Here is a 21,137-nt window from a genome sequence, read left to right as displayed (position 1 = left end):
AATCGCCACCATCTCTAGGGCATCGACTTGTGGTGGTCCCTAGCGGACAAGTGTCGGAACTCTTCAAACACCCCTTCCCCCTCCTGTTGAACGACCTTGAGCTGCAGTGAATGATGGATTGAGGGGGTGCGGGGAATGACAGCGGGCGACAGGGCTGCGCTCTAACGTGTAAATAACAACTAAGACGATACAGGGCGTTACGGCAGCGCACTGCAGCGGTGAAGTTCCCAAGCTGCTCATCATACGCTTCTGAAAAACGTAGAGTAATTCCTATCCACTCGCGACTTCTATACAGTATATATATTCAAAGGTTTTAGTTAGGTTAGAAAAAAAAATTAAAATGTGCATCTTAGGTCTCCCCTCCGCCGCCAGTCAGCAGGCCTCGGGCGCTGCTGTTGGCACGCCGCCGGATCGCGCGCGGAGATAGCCGGCGCGTGCCGACTCCGCGGGAGACAACGCCACCCCCCCCCCCCCTCCCACTGTGACGACTCTTCTCCCGCGAGGCGTGGAGTCAGTCGTCTTTGGTCTGCGAGAGCGCGCTGTTGCACCAAGCAGCTCCGCCAACCTCAGCCAGCACGGAGCGGTACGTACACACAAGAGTCTTCGGATCCCTCGCCCCTAGTGCTTATGTCTTTGTCTAGTGTATTTTTTGCTTGTATCCTTTTCCAATTCTTGTTTTGCTCTTCATTTGGCAAGAAGAAACGTGCTGTTTGGTATTGCTGTGTGTAGCTGGTAGCCTAGGTTAGTGATATATTATATTTACTGGTACCTATTATTGTATATAATATTGGCCACGGCCTCTGTACTCACGTCTCGTTTTTTAAGCATTTTTGAAACCGAAACCGCTCCGGACGTGCGCCATTGCCGGTGGGAAGCTTAAGGGGAAGCCTACAACTCACGTAGTTTTGGGTTCCCTACCACGTTCGTGCAACTTCGGATTTCTCTCAAAAAATTGAAATTTAAAAAAAAAATCTGAAGGGTTAGGTTATGTTAGGTCAGTCACAACATGCTTGTTTTCATTGGAAACTTCTGGTTTAGCGGCTGAAGTGGCGTTAATACTAAAAAACGCAAAACTTCGGAAAATCTTCGGAAATACTTGCAGGGAACCGAAACTACGTGAGTTGTAGGCTTCCCGAAGCCTAAGGTGTACATCAAGTTCTGTCCCTGCCCGAACAACGCCCGAATATTCACCTTCGGCCAACCTCGGGATTTGTTTTATTTTTGCGCAGGAAAAATAAATTCAAATATTAAAAGTGGTTAGCTACATTAAAACACTTTAAAACACTATGGACGGTTAGTTAGGTTAGTTAGTATAGCTACATTAAAATAAACAGAGAAATATAAATATTAATAAATAAACCCGAGGTTGGCCGAAGGTGATTGTTCGAGTGCAATCGGGAATCGCAGTACTTTATGTGCATCTTAGGCTTTCCCGCTCCGGACGTGCGCCATTGCTGGTTTGCATCATAATTTTGTTTCTTTACAACAATTAAAAATAAATATTATAGCTTTGAAATTAGCATAACAATTTTATTGGCTATTTGGATAGAAAAAAAAACACTTTGCATAGCAAATAAGTCGCATAAGATTTGGCAGCAAAATATAATCAATCAATAAATCTTCAAATTATAGGTATATGGCTCAAATTGAGAATTTCTTTTGAGGTTATTCTTGGGGGAAATAAGAAAAAAATAAAAAATAAAATCTGAAAATGTTCATCACTTGACTTTAATTGCCCCGAATATGCAATGTTTCGCTTAATATTTTTGATAAACGTCTTTCCTGCGATGTCCAAGGTATCTATTGGGTGGGTGGGGGGGATGGGCACCCCCGCTAGTTTTCACTGAATGTAGTAGAGAAAAATCGGACAACAAAAAAGGATGACTACACAAACACATAGTAAACAAGCGAAAATCAGCCGATGTCAAATGTTGAACGTAAAGACGGCACAGAGAATGCCGTGGGAGAAATAAGTAAAAAAAAATAAAAAGTAAAAAAAAATATATCGTGACGCACACAGTAGGCTGATAACTTTGAGATAATCGCAACAAACATCCCCCCTCCCCCTTAATCAGTGGCGGATCCAGAGGTTCACCTCGGAGGGGGCACTCTAGGATTTCAGAATAGCCAGAGAAAAAAATGTCTTAAAATTACTAAGATTTGTATCTAATCTACTCACACTACACATAACATTCAACCACCAGATTTTATGATTCTACAAGAAATTCATTAATTATATTAAAATATTTTATTGGTTTCAGAAACAATCATTTTTGTCGGCAATATTAATGCAGCAGACAACTTGCCCCTGGTGCCCCCCTTTGGATCCGCCACTGCCCCTCATCAACAATTGGTAAACTATGACAAATAACAACTTTGTACAACACAGCCACAAACAAGAGGAACCCAGTGATGATAACTAAACAGATAATCGGAACAAACACGCTTTTCAATAACAGTCGGCGTCAGATGCTGACCGCTAAAATGTTACTTAGGTCCAGATCGTCAACGCTTCTAGCATCTATCCGCGTTGTCCTTTACAAACACACACACACACGTGTGTGTGTGTCAGTTCGTGAACATTGCAAATAAATATTTCATACAATTGAAAAAGAAAAGTAATTAATTTAGAAAACTTAAGCTGGACTTCCAAATCATCCGTCTTAGCAGTCCGTCCGTCAATCACATAACATGCAGCCAATCAGATGGCTCGGAAAATTTCATCCGTCCGTCCGTCAGAATCTAACCAAATTTTAACTTTCCACGGACGGGCGGATAACCTCCAAAATGTTAGCTAGACACCTATTGCCGGCGACCTTTAATGTCTTATAAGGTTTTTAAGTATGTTTATTTGTTTGGCTGCTTCCGTTAAATGTTATCAACGTACTTTTGAACATATTTTTAACGACTGAAAAATATTTTAATACATATCAGAGCGAAACAAAAAAATTGAATTTGATTTTTTGTTAAGTGCTTAAACTTTCATGATCGTCAGTATCATACATCTGTACAAGATAGTTTTTCACCAGTATTTAAGATTTTTGGTCTGTTGGCGGCATTAAAATGGAAAAGTATTTGGCGGCCGTGCGGATGATTGTGGATCGCTCAGTTTGTTGACGGACGGACGGATGGGAGACGGACGGATGCGACGGATCATCGTGAGTCCAGCTTTACAAAAGTCGGATGATTTTATGCTGTAGGATTATGTGAGGCAGCTGACGTTCTTCAAATGCCTAGCGTCTGGTTAACAGAAACGTCAGTGTTTCCAGATATGTACATATTTTTGACGTGACAACGTCTAATAAATCTATGAACGTCGGCTGCACGCACGAAAAAGTGTCCCGTTACACACGTTGTCCCGTTACGTTGTGTCCCGTTACACTCATTGTACGCTTGCGCCGCATCTATCTCTCTTCCACTCGATTGGAACAACCATCGATTTGACTTTTTCGAGGCACATCAAACTTAAAACACTCCCATTCATTTCCTACTTTTCCTATCATCGTCCTATCCTTAACAGAATAACACAGATTGGAAGAAGTTAATCAGCAAACATGTATAAAAGTAATGGTTAAAATAATCTCTTCGTTAAAGTAATAAACATATTTGAAATAATGAGTGCAAATAAAAGTAAATTTATCAATTAAATTGTATATTTCATTTCACTCCTTGTTTGTATCCATAAAAAATAGTTATAATTCATTAAAAATGATTCAATTTTATTCAATAAAAGTATGCAATCATTTCATCAATGTTTTGTTACGACGTTGTCACGTTAAACTATCGTCCGTAAACCGACTTTACAGACAGCCAATTTTTAATCACTTCCTACATTGAAACCAAGCATACCGGTCGTGAATAAGTGACTCCTCATCAGTTGGTCGACGAACCTGACGGTTGGGTGGGTTATTTGGCATCGAGACCTGAATTTGCGCAGCGTGTTTGAACTGTTCAGCATTAGCAGTTGTTTCCCGTTTCGAATTCCCGTTCGCACACAGGTTTACGAGACCTGTCCGAAGACAGCTTCATTAAAAATTTCTCGCGAAAGACCAAGACCCACAATTTGAAAGAGGCTACGAATGCGTCAAGGTAAACGCGTGAGTTTTACAAAAATATGTTTGTTTCCTAATATCTCCACTCTCCATAAATTACTATTTAACGTAAAATATTGTTGAAAAATCCTCATAACCTGATATTAAATAAGAGTTAAAAGGTTTTCCAGTGACGATGTTTGAATCACGTGAAAAAATCTACAAAGAGGTTTTCTATCGCGCGCTCTGCCACCGAGCTACCGAGACAATTACAGCTTTGAAAGTTGACCATGTATTATTTATAATGTAATGCCAGTTTTTATACGTATTTTAAAACTTTCTATTACTTCTTTTATGACTATTTTAATTCACAAAATATAATCCAGGGTAGTTTATCTATCATAAAGTTCCATTTGGCACACCAATATTTTTGGTATGTCCCCTAATGTTAACGAAAGTAACTATATAAGGGTTTGTGTTGCTACACGTGGGTCCGCCATTTTGACATCGGTTCGTGGGTACAGCAGGAAAAAAATAAATCACGCTCTATCACGGTTTTGGCTAAGACTTTGGGTATGACAGCTTTTATACCCAGCAGGGCCAGACCCCTTGGAAGGGTGCTGGAATGTTACCTACAAAAGAGCAGGCGCGTTAACAGAAAATATGTATGGAAACTGCTTGGGAAATGGGTATTGTGTGAGGCTGCCTTCACTGTCCGTTTCTTAGCTAAAAAAATGTTGTATATACACTTTTATATCGAACTATTATTGTCAAATGATTTTAATGAACGTGTATAGTTTGAAAATTACCTGATAAAACGGAGTGTAGAAATTTGGTTAAACGCAAAAAAAAACAAAAAAACCCGCATCTCTTAGCAATGCATGGTGATATTTACACTGTTATACGTAATAACCTGTGTTTCCGTACCATGTGCGTCTCTGCCTGAGGACGGGAGCAGATAGCTGTTCCCGAAACGTCGCTTGTTTCTGTTTTAGAAAACTGTTGTGTTTGTTTCGTCTTTTCGTTTGGTCGTGTTTTTGTCTCGTTTTGACTGTTGTGCTGAATTTTTTGGGTTCAATATTTTTTGTGCTGTCATCATTTGTGGGTTTTTTTTTTGTTCTGTTAGTCCATTTTTCTTTGTTTTTTCCTTGTTTGTTGACAATATTCCTGTTGTGGAATATTGTGTGGCGTTAAATCCTGACAACAGCAATTTTTGCTTAATTTGTGTTTTTTGTCATTTGTGTTTTTTTGTAGTTTTCTTATGCAGACATACATGTGCTAAGCAATGGCGTATGTCCAAAAGCCTACATCAAGTCAATATTTTTTTCCCCTTACAAACATCTTTGATCTCTGTTTTGAACTGATTTGACTGCATATTTTTTTTTTCTGATGCATGAGATGTTTATGAGAACTAAATTTAATGCGATTGAAATTTTTAACTCAGTGGCTATATCATCTTAAACCCTGCCTCGCTTTCATTAATCAAATAGCTGTGGAAGTTTTAGCCAAAAGATTTCAAGCAGTAACCGTTTTTGAGCTGTAAATAAAAAAAAAACAGTAAAATTCACGATATACTGATACAAACATTTTCACAGTGATTTAATACTATTAACTGTACCTTTCTCAAAACATACATTTTTAATCGATCATATTTGGTCTACCATGTGCAGGCTGACATATCCAAGACTGCTATCCAAGTGAGGCATAAGTTTGAGTACATGATTTGTCTGAATTACGGCACTTAATAAATGCTTGATTTCACAACAATTGTTATCGCGTCGTTACAATTTTTTTTTTTAGTAGGAAATCAAGTTCAAAATAAATATGAGGTCTGAAGTGTGGAGGTAAAAGCTTGTCATAGATAAAACAGACAAGTGGAATTATCGTTCTGTTATCTGCTGACGGGGCTAGGATATCTTGGCTCAGCATTTATTTGAGAGATAGACGGTAAAGTGCGCGTCATTTCCAGACTTATAAACACATAAATGCAGATTTAACAAGTAGGCTCTCTACAACTAGCGTGTCACAACATTTTAAATAAATTATACTAATTGGTTCTGCAACGGTTTTGAAACCTGACTCAAATAAGCAAAGCTTAGGGATATGTGGCGTTGGTATAAGCACAATAAAGGATTATTGAGAAACCGGTTGGATTATAGTTATCACTAGTGTAGGGTATGGCGGCTCAATCTCTTGGCTTCGATGATTTAGTGCCCGAAAGAAAACCACATTTAAACTTCTTTGCCTGGTAACCAGTGTAGTAAATAAGATTATGTCCAAGCATAAAGCTGTCCATAGTTTCAATAGGGTCGTACTGTAGTTAGCGATAGCGGCGATTGGACGGCTGTAGAAAAGGGGAGGGGGGGGGGGACGATCATTGGGGCCTGGTTGAGTTCCGAAATATTTTTTCATGCTTGTGTTTACCCTGATAGTGAGGCAAACGTCAGATCATACTGTCAGTAAAATTCATTGGAAGCCTTACAATTCATGCAAATTTTTCCCGATCACGTTTACAATTATGGCCATGGTGAATTTTAGTATTTAGATTTTTGTTTTTAATATGTGATTTGAAAAAAAAATATTTTAAGTTTCTCTGGTTGGCCCTGCATATGTTATGCCAATTTGTTTTGCAACTGCATCCTTTTCTTTGTATCATGGCCGCTCCCCGGAAATCTTCCCGCATTCGCCCTCGGCAGGAAGTAAGGTCTCCAATCCAGCTTCCAAAACATCAATTCTCAGCAGCCTCTGGACATACAGACACACGTGCCGGAGACACCAGCCCAGCTTTCGACATTTTGGGCTTAAAAAACAAGTGCCGAATTTCATGGTGACTCGATCTACAGTAAAATATTAACAGGATGTCAACATTGTGGAAAGTCAAGGAATTTACTTGAAATCCTGGAAAAGTCACGAGAATTCTCCAGTGATAGTAATTTGAGAGGGAAAATAACTGTGCTCCAACTTGCCACCGTCCAGACTTTGAAAGAAAGTTTTTTTTTTCCTTCTGATTATGTTTGAGTGCTTAGTCATACGCACTATAAAATGGCGTATGTAAGGTTCTTTTTGAGTTTAAATTTTTTAAATATAAATCTAGGAGAGCTATGGGGATGATAGAGGCTGTATTTTCGTTTATTTCTTTCAGAAAATCACAAAATTAGTAAGCTATTTAAAAAAAATCGGTTGGGGCTGTGTCGGTACACGCGGCCTTTGGTTTAGGCCTATACGTGAAACGTCCACATCAGCTGTACGCCAATGGTCTTGCAGCACTTTACTTCGACCTGTGTTCATATCCTTCAGTTCGGAGACGTCTTCCACAGACGTGTGGGTGAAATCTTCACTCGCTATGTCCACTGGTGCAGGTTACAAGGGGGGCGCGGAAGACAACCATATCGGAAGACTACCATAATGTCAGTATTCCGCCTGGCCTCTTCGAAAAAGGCGGAAAAGTACCATAACGGAAATCTGCCATAAGTTAAAAGGACGAGGCGGAATTCTACCATATTTCCTTATACACTTCATGGAATGAGTACAGCTGCTTTGCTCTCGAAGTAGTGTGTAGAATACGTAGCACTGTTAACCCTCTAGCTGTTTCTTAGGTTAACTTAAAAGGCTACCGATAGCGCTTCTGGCGGTTACTCTCTGTAGTTCCAGTCATAAATTAACTCAACAGATCGCGCACTAATAGAAACAAATGTTTCCAAAAATGGGTTATAGGAAGCAGCAGTGTATACGCCCCAGCACAAGAGCGCTGAGAGAGCCACGGCGACTCTGCGACGCTCCAGAAGCAGTCTGCTCCGTCCAGCCACGGGCCTCGGCTAGCTCTTGCACGGGCTGAGGCTGACATACTGTATATTAACACTTTTTTTTATATGATGACTACACACTTTTTCATTAAAATATTATCCTAAATACACTATTTTTGGACTTAAATCTATGGATATAAATAAACTCCACGAGACACCACGCTGTCACGTCCGAGTCGTTAGCTGCGTTGAGAAGAAACTTTGAATATATATACTGTATAGAAGTCGCCAGCCCAGGTTAAAATTTCTAATACGGTTTTGAGGTAGTTGGTTAATTCACCGCCGCAATCGCCACCATCTCTAGGGCATCGACTTGTGGTGGTCCCTAGCGGAAAAGTGCCGAACTCTTCAAACACCCCTTCCCCCTCCCGTTGAACAACCTTGAGCTGCAGTGAATGATTGATGGGGGGTGCGGGGAATGACAGCGCGCGACAGTTCTGCGCTCTAACGTGTAAATAACAACTAAGACGATACAGGGCGTTACGGCAGCGCACTGCAGCGGTGAAGTTCCCAAGCTGCTCCTCATACGCTTCTGAAAAACGTAGGGTAAATCCTATCCACTCGCGACTTCTATACAGTATAGATATTCAAAGGTAGAAAGGAGTGAGAGCAGCAGTTGTGACCAATCCGCGCGGTTCCCCTTCCCCCCACAAAACCCACCCGACCGACAGCGACGCAATCTCAAGGTCGCACCAGCGTGCTGACCTTTATACGTTTAATAATGACACGGCACTTACGTCTCTAAGACTAATAATTATGAAATCATACACCCAAGACTATACAGAACGTTTCGTTACGGTACAGATTTCTGTTCTGGTACCCGTATGATTCGGTGTGATTTTAAAAACGTTTCACTTAAAAAAAATTGGTTGTCTGTAAAGTCGGTTTACGGACGATAGTTTAACGTGACAACGTCATAACAAAACATTGATGAAATGATTGCATACTTTTATGAATGAAATTGAATAATTTTTTATTGAATTATCACTATTTTGTATGGATACAAAGAAGGAGTGAAATGAAATCTGCAGTTTAATTGATAAAATTACTTTTATTTGCACTCATTAATTCAAATATGATTATTACTTTAACGAAGAGATTATTTTAACTATAACTTTTATAATGTTTGCTATTTAACTTCTTCCAATCTGTGTTATTCTGTTAAGGATAGGACGATGATAGGAAAAGTAGGAAACGAATGGGAGTGTTTCAAGTTTAATGTGCCTCGAAAAAGTCAAATCGATGGTTGTTCCAATCGAGTGGAAGAGAGATAGATGCGGCGCAAGCGTACAATGAGCGTAACGGGACAATAAGTCATCTTTTTCGTGCGTGCAGCCGGCGTTCATCGATTTATTAGACGTCACGTCAAAAAAAGAGATATTTTGGTAAGGTAGTAAGTCGGGGAAATTTTATCGCAGATTTTTGCGGACACCTAATTAATGGCGAGTATCAAAGCTCGCGCCGTTACTCACTGAATTCCGGTTTGTGATTAAAAGCTGGCCGGGGAACTTGAATTCCCGGGGTCGAACGCCGTTTTAACGCAGGTCGTCTAGCTTCAAAAGGACATCACAGATGTCGCCACGCGTCTTCTTGACTTTTTAGCGAGCATTCGCGCTGGAAATATTCCTCGCAGTTGTTTGAACATGCTTCGTGAGCTGTGGATTGCTGAATGAGCTTGCGACACTACAAGAAATTTCAGTCTTTTGCGGAAGGAAATCTATTTTTCTTCCTTCGGACTTTAAGGTAATTATTTACTAGTTGACACGCAAAATTTTTTTTCCAATTGTTTATTTAACTTAAACATTATATATATTATTTTTATAGGAAACGTTTATCCAAGGCAGTGTTAACCAAAAAATTGTAACTCAAACACGAATACCTTATTTCTGTAGTCTATGCATCGAAACAAATGGAATCTTAGACATATAAAATGCTGCGGTCAGCCTAAATATTTTATGTAGTGCCAAATGTGTTTGTAAGTTATAGCACCATGTTAATTCTTAATGCTACAAAAGAAACTCATTACAAATTCTCGGGAAATAAGTTCAAATAACAAAAAAAAGAAGAAATCAGCAAATTAGTATTAAAAAGATTGTCTTTTTAAGTATATTATTTTAAGAAATGTGTATCGATATGTAGGCTTTGTCGACGATGTACTTTGAAGTATTGAGTGTAGGTATGTTACTACACACACTATATATATATATACTTTTCGCACAAATACATATTTAAATAAATAAATATATTTATATATTTGCTGGTGCGAAAAGTGTGGCTTAAGTGTAGGCCTTGCGATTTCGCTAGGTACAACTAAATGATTCGTTCTAAACACTACACTGATTGAGCAATAACTTACACACACACACACACACACACCTACACACCAAAGGTTGCCTGGTGGAGGGGGGGAAGGGATTGTTGCCAAATCCTTAAAAAAAAAAAACTGTTATCTTCACTAATAAACTGAGAGCATTTTAAAACAAAAAAACAAGCAAAGTAGTTAAATCACCCCACCCCCTCCCGGGGCAAACCAATTAAATTAAATTCTGTGTACGCTCCAGGACACACACAAAAGTCTTCTGTTTAAATAATTTTTTATGTTAGGTCACTCGGTCCAAAGAAAGCCCCTAAAAAAAATTAATCTTAATTATAAATGTTAGATTAAACAAATGGGCGGCGGATGCAGAAATAAAAGGGTGATTGGCTGAAGGGGGGGGGGGGGGTGTGAAAATATCCTCTCATCCAAAGTACAGTATGTTACTGTTTGAGAAACCACGCCGCCTTCAGCTACTACTGTAGGCCCATAGGTCAAAGTATTGTTGTTAATAGTAATGAGATTTTTTTTAATAAACATATTAAAATTTAAAATTTTCTCTTTCTTTTAACACCCTCCTCTTTTCTCGAAAAATTCCTTTATCCACCACTGCTAAAACTCAAAATATATTTAAAATAAAGATAATCTGCAAAGCATTTATATATTTCAAGTCCATACATTAATGTACATAAAACAATATAGTTGTGTTTGTTCGCAACAGATGGCACTACTGTCGAGAAGAGGCGCGATGAGCGCAGCGCTGCTGCTCTGCTATCTAGCGGCGGTTGTGGAACCACGAGCAACGTCTCTCAAACAAGCCCAAGAAACTAAAAAACCTTACACCCTCGAAGAAATAACGGGCAGAGTTTTTACCGCCAGAGGATTTAACGGCACGTGGATTTCAGGTTTGTGATCATCCGTACGGCTTTATTTTTAATTGCTTGATTTTTTTTTATGGGTCCTCGTAAGCCTTGATCGCTCACGTGGCGAAGTCTCGTGGGTTTGATGACTGAGGACTAAAAAAAAGATGAGCATCACACGAGTGAGAACGAGTCCCGTCGATGTGCAAAAACGTGTGACGTCAAACTACTAATGTAACCTCTACCCAACCTAACCAGTGACGTAACCATATTGCTGTGGTGGGGGGGGGGGGGGCATACGGGGCTTATGCCTCGGGCACCCTAATTGGGGGTGGGGGAAGGAGGTTAGTTTTGCGGAATAATTTATTTATTCTATAGATATTTACTTGAATATCGATTGTAGTATTAATATTAACAAAAAAATTGTAGGAGGGCAGATGAACTGAATTATATGTAGTGAAAGATAAATACATGTAAATCGTCAAATATAAAAAAAGCTTATATTTTAGGCATTCTGCCCAACTTTTTCTTTTCCATTGTTACACACACACACACACACACACACACATATACATACATATACTTATATATACACACACACACACTTGTGCGCCGCATATACATACCTACATAAAAAAATTAGTTTGATTGTGAAACTAATTTTACGTATGATTAAATGGTCTGTGGAGCATGCAGAGACAGGTTTGAATTTGAACAAAAACATTTTTATAGTTTAATTTGTTTCCCAAATTGCACAAGTTAATTTCGTCAGTGTTGCACTGTGTGAATATTATTTTGCAGGTTCAGAATTTTATTTCACTTCTGGATCAACGGGCGACATCTACAGATATGACGTTTCAGAAGACAGCACGTCTCTCCTTCTAGCCCATGACATTTTGGTAAGAAAGAAAACACGAGAAGCCTTTGTGTTACGTATTTACGAACTAATCCAAACATATAGCTTTTAGTGAAAATTTATCAATGAGTTTTTCTTAGAATCTGCACAAACTGTAATGAGTGGCATATTTATTAGTAACGATGCTCGTGTACTTTTCTATCAGCCTCTATACTACTTTCCCGTCCTTTCAGCTGGCATTTAATTTTCTTTTTTTTTCTAATTTATACATCACCTCCTTTCTTCCCCTATTTATAAAAACAATTAATCACGCATAATTATTGAATTACATTATTATTTTCTCCTCTTGTTAATTCATGTTATACAGAATTGCTCTCTCTCTCTCTCATTCTCTCTCTCATTCTCTCTCTCATTCTCTCTCTCTCATTCTCTCTCTCTCTCTCTCTAGAAGCGTTCGTCTACACATTCCCTAAAAGAATTGTTCCCAAAACATTCATTGGAACATGTTCGAAGATTTGAAGCTATAATTTATTTAATTTATGGCTACATTATAACTGCTTTTTAAAACTCTCAAATTTCAGTTGTAGGAAAAAATTTCATGTTTTCGCTTTTAGCTTGACGCCCTAATTTTTTGATTTAACTATATTTTGGTGAATTTTTAGACTAAGTGTGGATTGCACAGAAAAGGAAAATTTAAGAAAAAAAAATGTTGCAGGTCCCTCGGATAGAGCAATATTTTAGATATCCTCAAGACACGACTGTGTAAGCATGCATGTGAGTACTTGGAAAGCTGGCTTTATCCTGTTGCCAATCACGTGTACTTTGATAACTGGCTAACTTTCCGCTTCAAGCACAGGCAGTTATATCCTTTACAAAGTTTACAGCTCGCTTGGCGATGGACATTCAGTGTTTTTTTTTTGTGACCGGTGTCCATTATTTATATAATTATTAGAGACCCGGAAAATTCGCGGGTTCAATGACCTCCATGATGGACTCCAATATCCACTACACACTCAGGCAAATGCCAACTGTTCATTGGCTGCTGACTTGTGAGTCGTCTCGACCGGGTGGCCTGTGATTCGACACTTCTATGAGTGAGGGGCTCTAATTAGCCCTCAGTCCTCCAGATTAACAGTGAATCAATGACAGAAGCAGCACTAAGGTATAATTTTTTGAATTTTAACATAACACGAAATGAACCCTGCGAAATTTCGGGTCTCTACTAATTATGCATTTATGATTATGGATTTCAATATTATTTCATCCCATCTAAACACTGTCTTTCGATGGTTCACACCCAACCTCTTGAATTATCAGCACCGAGTCTGAATCGACAGTTCTGAATCTCACCGTTATCTTGGAGGCCTGTTTGTTTTTCTTATTTTTTTGTGTGTTTTGGTGAGGCGGGATGATAAGAGCAAAGCTCGCTGGTGCTTCTAGCGCGGTGTCGCCTCTAAGCTCAAGGCTGTGGAATGGCGCGCAGCCTTCTCGTCGTGCATTAGACAACTATGAAATTTGAGCCGTCCCCCATAAGATTAGATGACGTAGAAGTGATGAAAAAAGCCCCTTGAGTGCTTTCAAAAATATTGTCACGATCCACCTTCAGAGGGGGGGGGGGGGCGAGAATCGTAGCTCTTTACATAGAAACAACTCGCTTGGCATCAACTAGTCTTAACTTCATAAAATACTTTACTGTACCTAGGATCATAGGTTCGTCATCCCGTACAGGATGTCTGGTGAGAGCTGAACTAAGGAGATTTTGCAAAATAACATAATACTTAATTAAAATTATTTTATTCTTAAAGTCAAATACTCAACATCATTTTAAAGAACATTTAAATAGCGGGATTACAATTTAAAACAATAATCTCTTTACTTCCTTAACGATTGAACGAACGACCTTACAAGAGAGAGAATGAGAGAACTTCACTAAACACTTCCCTAGTCCTTCCGAATACCTCAAATCATAATTAATACTTAAAATTAAAACAAAGATAAGTCCATACTCACATTTTCCGAAAAGCCTTTCTTGATCGATTACTTTAAAAAAATAACGTAGGGGCCTCTCCTGCCCTTGAAATCCCGAACGAACATTACATTTTAAAAACTATGACGCGTGACCCCTGACGAGGGCCATAGCCTCCGCCCGAAAGCTTGACGACTACATTATGACCTAACTTAAATTAAACGACTCGTGGCCTCTGGCGTCGGCCATAGCTTCCGCCCGAAAGCTTGAATTCCTACATCACGAACGAACTAACAACTCGTGACCACAGGTGAGACGCATAGCCTCCGCCTGAGTGAGCCTGAATTCCTACATCACGAACGAACTAACAACTCGTGACCACAGGTGAGACGCATAGCCTCCGCCTGAGTGAGCCCCGAGTCACCAATCACTTGCGCTTAAATTCGCGCGCCCTGCCGCGCCTACCATAACAAAAGCTCGTTATTGAAGTCAAATTTACTAAACAACTAACTAGAACACCTGGGAAGACTACCCCCCCTCTACCCCAATGTGCAGGCCACACCGCGCGGCTTGTTACGACAGCGCGCCCCAGTAACTGCGGCCCGTGGCTGCGCCAGCGCGCGGCCAAACAAACAAACAAAATTCTGCAAGCCCGCAGCGCGCCGCGCCGGCCCCGTGCCCCAATTACATGGTCACGCCACTTGCGCTGACGAGTGAACAGAGCAGCCAGCCCAGAGTCCCGTCAGTAAAGTCCCTAAATTTGATTTCAACAACCCTGCAAAATTTCAACCCGCGACATAACCCTCCCCTCACAGAGCTCGAGCCCCATCGAGCTACCTCAAAATTACAAATTGTCTTTTTCCATTAAACCATAACTATAAATTCCTCATTTCACAAAAATAATAATTTTCTTAGTTCCTTGCTGTCTGAACATACATCTAGATTCTGCATAAGATTTATTTTAAAACAACAAGTATTCATAAAATTAAATGTAAAACTTTTATCTGGTTTGTTCTCACAGGAACCTTCAGAGGCTCGAGTTCTCAATTCTAAAAAAATTGTTCTGTTAGTGAAGCTCTCTTTACAAATTAAATTACTGTTCTTAGTTTCTCAGTATTCGTTAAACAATGTGCAAATTCTTGATAATTATTATTATTATTTTTTTTTTTCGGTTTCCGTTTATTACCATACTTCTTTCGTTCTTCAAAAAAAATTAAGTGTCCTTACAGTGTTTCAATTAATTAAACTCTTATCTCGTGAAGGTTGGTGCAACTCCTCGAAGTCAGTGTTGTCGAGAAGAGTAGCTCCCTGGGCTGGCCATCAGCAAACACCACTCAACTCCAACAGCTACTGGACTGGCTTCCAGGGCAGCTCACAACTTCTCCCCACATCTGCTTCGGAGTTGTGCCATCCTCATCACGAACAGATTACAATTCTGAAACATCATCAACAGGCATTACCATCACGCCTGACAAATACAAAACTAACTACTAAACTGCAATCGATGGGCAAGGATGTAAACACACAAAAAAATAAAATTAATTAATACAACTGCTAACATAAAGTATCCCACCCTTAGCATAATCTAATCAGGCAAATAATTTGATAGGAAAAACTTAAGGAAGGGAAACATGACCTCCAATGATTTTCCCTAACTCTTGAGTCTTGATCTTCTCTATACAGCAAATAGTCCCCACGAAGTAACTGGGTTGAAGGTCAGTTCACATGACCCACCCATAACCTCTTCTACTCTTCTTTTCTTCTGGGGGCAACCACAATGCCCACCAATCTCTCTCCATGGTGCCGAACCAGCTATCCCATGAGAGTAAACAACGTAGTCAATAGAAGCGCAGAGGGGAAACACCAATCTCTGGCTTGTCGAGTCATAAAACTGCTTTATCTTCTTCTTCTTCTGAGTAAAAATATCTGACTAACCTTGCTTCTATTCTTCCAAACAGTAAAAGTTCATCAGGTATCTTCATGAAAGAAACATTCTAACTAATAATTCTTCATTTTTCTTCTTCTTTATTTCTGTTAGTTGTAATAGAAGGCCATGTTAGGGAGGTTATAGGGAAAAAGAGTGGCCAATTCCCACCCCATCACCCACCTAGATCATGACTAATTAACTTTTAAACTTTCTATTTCAAACAAATTAAAAAAAAAAAACATTTTTTTTTTATTCAAACTTTTAAACTATAATTACTTTTACTTCATAACCTCAAAAGCTAATCAATAATTCTAAATGAAATTGTGATTTACTGCATCCTTGTTCCATCCGATCTGTTTGTTTATAACCTTTCTTGTAAAGTATAAAATTTTCAAACATTACTAATTCAAAAAAAATTAAATTCTGGTGTCCTTTGAGTTACAATTAACTTTACTATTTCTTAGCTTGAAATAATTTAAGTTTTCAGAACTATTTCATTGTCTAATTCACAACACCTAAAAATCAACTCAAAACAACAAATCATCAAAATCAATAAGATCATCTGACCTACCTATCAGTACGGTGAACTTGAACTGTTCGTACACATTTATAATAAGCTATTGTATTTAAATTCCAACCTAAATAAGGTTTAAAAAAAACTACTAATCCCTCTGTAAATTAAGAAAATTAACTTTAAAAATTAAACTTAAGGTATTAGTTCTTTTTGACAGCTACCACAACTCACTAGTTCCATTACATTACTATAACCTAAAAAGTTCTGTAAATAATGTTTATAACAAAAAAAAACTCCAGTTACTGTCTTCCATAAAAAAAAATAAAACTTTACATGACCTTATTAATCTCCACTTGTAAGTCCATGGCTGCCAGCTTTCTCTTCTCTTGAATCTTCAGTCTTGGCTCTTGTTTCAGTGATCTTGTATCTTGTCTCTCGAACTCTTGTCATCTTGTAAACTGGACTGCTGCTCAGCTCATCTTAAGGAATCTGTAACAGTTTCAAAAATACATGTTAATTTAAATTACATAATTCCTGTTCTTTGGTCCTAAAAAAAATTGTATTATTAGTACACATTACCCTGAAACAACATTATTATTCATTGTTTATTACTTAAAAAAAATGCTTTACCATAAAATCCTTTTTTGTTCTTTTCATTAGGCCTATTTATTTTCCTTCTTCTTAATTAAATTCTGCTTCAAATGTTAATCCTAACTTAAGACCTACCATCTATTTATTATTCATTACCTACATTATTTATGTTACCCTAAAATTCCCATAAGTTTCTAATACTTCCTATCAAAGACATTCTCTCTAAAAAAAAATTTACTTGTGACTCTTAACTTAACAAACTTAAAAAAAACTTTTACACTAGACTTAACTTATTATTCATTCTTAGTTACTAAATTTCTATATGTAAACTTTAGTACTTACAAACAAAAACTGCCTATTTCTCTCTACCTCTTAATCTCTTTCAATTATTACAATAATAATGTTACCTTGCATCTTTAAACTTTCTTCTAAATTAATTTAGTAAAATTCAATTTCACATTAGGCAAGTACACTAACTCTCTACAGCAATGTTTCTCATTTCCCTCCTTCCTAACTGAATCCAATCTTACTTAACCTCCAGGGAATTTACCTCACAAAATAACCAAAAATTTCACTGTAGTGCCTATCTGCTATAGGCCCACTACACAGGGGGCTCTCACCCCACCAACAAACTTCATTGAAATGGTACCCTATCCCATACAGGATAGCCACTTCGGTACTACCATGGGGAACTCCTGCCCCAAACTACTCACAACTCTCAGGATTCTCCTGACCCTTAATTCCGTAGTCAGCCCATCTCCTATGGTCTGCGCTACAATTCCCTTTCTTCCCAGGGACACAACACCTCACCTTAGGGTCCCTCGCCTTAAAGAAAACATTAATTTTCTCTGTTCCCTTGGAGTAAATTCACTCTACACACAAAAACTATCCTTCCACTTTTATCAATGCTTATTGATTTTATAGTGTACCTCCTTAATAATGTTTACAAATCCCAAAAAAATATTTTTAAAACCGAGGTAGAATTTAACTAACAAAAACATAAACAACTTACAACGAAACACTTCTAGCCTATACATCATACACTTCTTAAAATAAATTACTTACATACTGAAAGTTCCTCTTCTTCTAAAACACACTTAAATTTAAATTTATTTAACCAATAGTCTATTTTCTTATCGCTAAGTTACCGTACAGCTGATCAAAACAAGGTCACGGCCTGTCCACGTCTCCTTATGAGCCCGTGACGTCACCGAATTCCATCAGGTGCGCCAACCCTCGCTTGCGGTTCCTCCGTTCTCCGCTAGGTCTCAGCACCTCCCCGTCTCGTGTTCATTCTGCCACGTCCACTGACGTGTCGTTCTGAAACAACTCTCAACATTTTTCTAATTAAAACAAAACATCACTATAAATTCTATAACTCTCTTTTACATAAACTCTCGTTTTCTCTTTAATTCCTTTCTAACGTTTATCCTTCCCTCGACTGATTTAATTCGTACGTCTCGTCTCCTACGCGCACGACAGCAAAACAAACTTCACTTGAAAATAATTCCTATTTACGAAAAAAACTTTATTTTAAATTTTAACTCTCTTAACCTACAATCTTAAAATTAATTTCAATTAAATTAAACCACTTGCATTATCTCTATTAATCATTTAAATTATAACGTATTCTCCTCACGTAAAAATCCCTGATAAACTCAACGACTTAAAACAACTTATCACTATAAACTTTATCCTTACAAGTATACTCAAATAAACATATGTTACGTCAAAAAAAAATCTCAAAGACTTCCTCCACTATAGACTAAAATTCCGTAATCCTCTCCTCAAGTAAACTCTTAATAACCTGCTATCAGAAGCTGAAACTAACTTAATAATAAACATAAAAATCTACCTCTCTCTCTCTCCAGAAATAGAACCTATCCGGCGAACTCTACCATTTCTGTCACGTGCACCTAGCCGGTGCCACCGCCATTTCTGTCACGATCCACCTTCAGAGGGGGGGGGGGGGGGGGCGAGAATCGTAGCTCTTTACATAGAAACAACTCGCTTGGCATCAACTAGTCTTAACTTCATAAAATACTTTACTGTACCTAGGATCATAGGTTCGTCATCCCGTACAGGATGTCTGGTGAGAGCTGAACTAAGGAGATTTTGCAAAATAACATAATACTTAATTAAAATTATTTTATTCTTAAAGTCAAATACTCAACATCATTTTAAAGAACATTTAAATAGCGGGATTACAATTTAAAACAATAATCTCTTTACTTCCTTAACGATTGAACGAACGACCTTACAAGAGAGAGAATGAGAGAACTTCACTAAACACTTCCCTAGTCCTTCCGAATACCTCAAATCATAATTAATACTTAAAATTAAAACAAAGATAAGTCCATACTCACATTTTCCGAAAAGCCTTTCTTGATCGATTACTTTAAAAAAATAACGTAGGGGCCTCTCCTGCCCTTGAAATCCCGAACGAACATTACATTTTAAAAACTATGACGCGTGACCCCTGACGAGGGCCATAGCCTCCGCCCGAAAGCTTGACGACTACATTATGACCTAACTTAAATTAAACGACTCGTGGCCTCTGGCGTCGGCCATAGCTTCCGCCCGAAAGCTTGAATTCCTACATCACGAACGAACTAACAACTCGTGACCACAGGTGAGACGCATAGCCTCCGCCTGAGTGAGCCTGAATTCCTACATCACGAACGAACTAACAACTCGTGACCACAGGTGAGACGCATAGCCTCCGCCTGAGTGAGCCCCGAGTCACCAATCACTTGCGCTTAAATTCGCGCGCCCTGCCGCGCCTACCATAACAAAAGCTCGTTATTGAAGTCAAATTTACTAAACAACTAACTAGAACACCTGGGAAGACTACCCCCCCTCTACCCCAATGTGCAGGCCACACCGCGCGGCTTGTTACGACAGCGCGCCCCAGTAACTGCGGCCCGTGGCTGCGCCAGCGCGCGGCCAAACAAACAAACAAAATTCTGCAAGCCCGCAGCGCGCCGCGCCGGCCCCGTGCCCCAATTACATGGTCACGCCACTTGCGCTGACGAGTGAACAGAGCAGCCAGCCCAGAGTCCCGTCAGTAAAGTCCCTAAATTTGATTTCAACAACCCTGCAAAATTTCAACCCGCGACAATATGTACAGGGGCGTTTCATGTCTAAAAAAATTGTTTCTGAAAACACGTGTTTTCGCTATTTTCATTATCCTAAAAATACAGTCTGAAAACGAAATAAGGAAACACAGCTACACATCCAAACCTCGGCGCATATTTATATGCTTTTCGTGGACAGACCCCATTTGGATATCTTGAGTAGTGTTCAACTAGCGGGTTGAATGTGTGTGTCTGTGCCTGAGTAGGCAGGGGCCTGAACGTTTATACGTGGCGTTACAGGTCATTATTTTATTTTTACATTTAACACGGTTAAAATTGTAGAACTTTGAGTACCTAGCAGGACTTTGACAAAAAAAAAATAAAAAATATATATATATATATAGTACACACATTTTTGCAAAATTCGCTGGCACAGTAAATATTTTAATCATTTTTGTGCAGTACGGACGAGAACCGAATGGAATAAACTAACTGAAAATTTGTGGACTTGAAGCCAACGCTGGTGGCTACTGAGTGAAATGGTATTAAATTATTCCTGGAAAATTGATTTAATTTTATTTAGCCTTTTAAAATTATTAAAAAATTTATGATGATTTTAAAAGACCAAGTAAAAATTAATATTTTTTTTTCTGAAAGAAATTAAACCACTTCACATAGCATTCAGAAAAATTGTCTTCAAACTTAAAATTTTATATTCCATTTCGTTCTACTTATCCACACTGCACAAAAAAAACTGTTAAAAATGCAACTTTGCCAGATAATTATGCAAAGTATATGCGATATATATTGTATTTTGTGAAAGTTCAGCCCCTCCAAAAGTCGGCGAGTCAAACCGCGTGGAAAGTAAATATAAAATAATGACCTGAACGGGATATACCCCCTTGAAGACAACTTCCCTTTTTTTTTTTTTTTTAACATTTCTGCACCTTGAGCCGCGGTTGCATGACATGAGCTTAAATTTGTTACGCAAGGTCGCGTGTGGATCCAAACCACAATGCGATCTTTTAGTTAGTACGTGTATATTTTATCATTCGTTTAATGGTCAACATATTCTAAATACATATGTATAAATTATTGGTAGAGACCGGAAAAATTCGCGGATTCATTTCTTGATAGTCTAGAATACAAAAACGTTTGCCTTTTCACTGCATCAGTGATTGGTCCACAGTTTATCTGA

The 21,137-nt window shown here is 38.6% G+C and overlaps 1 protein-coding gene and 1 long non-coding RNA gene across 2 annotated transcripts in view; one reads left to right on the top strand and one right to left on the bottom strand.

Annotated features, from left to right (window-relative positions):
- Positions 1-503: 503 nt before the first annotated feature.
- The window catches only part of LOC134539145 (venom dipeptidyl peptidase 4-like), a 55,603-nt gene continuing 34,969 nt past the window's right edge, over positions 504-21,137 (top strand). Inside the window, exons 1-3 of the mRNA XM_063380900.1 lie at positions 504-583; positions 10,870-11,053; positions 11,810-11,907. Coding sequence (XP_063236970.1) covers positions 10,870-11,053; positions 11,810-11,907 — 282 coding nt within the window. The 5' untranslated portion in view covers positions 504-583. The remainder of the gene's footprint in view (positions 584-10,869; positions 11,054-11,809; positions 11,908-21,137) is intronic.
- On the bottom strand, positions 12,109-19,984 carry LOC134539146 (uncharacterized). The gene is made up of 2 exons (XR_010076269.1): positions 17,928-19,984; positions 12,109-16,760 (listed from the first exon to the last, which is right to left on the bottom strand). It is a non-coding gene; the product is annotated as an uncharacterized LOC134539146 (long non-coding RNA).

Source organism: Bacillus rossius, chromosome 14 (genome assembly GCF_032445375.1).
Source record: "Bacillus rossius redtenbacheri isolate Brsri chromosome 14, Brsri_v3, whole genome shotgun sequence".
In the NCBI taxonomy this organism is placed as follows: Eukaryota; Metazoa; Arthropoda; class Insecta; order Phasmatodea; family Bacillidae; genus Bacillus; species Bacillus rossius.
This window is presented reverse-complemented; position numbering and strand designations above follow the sequence as displayed.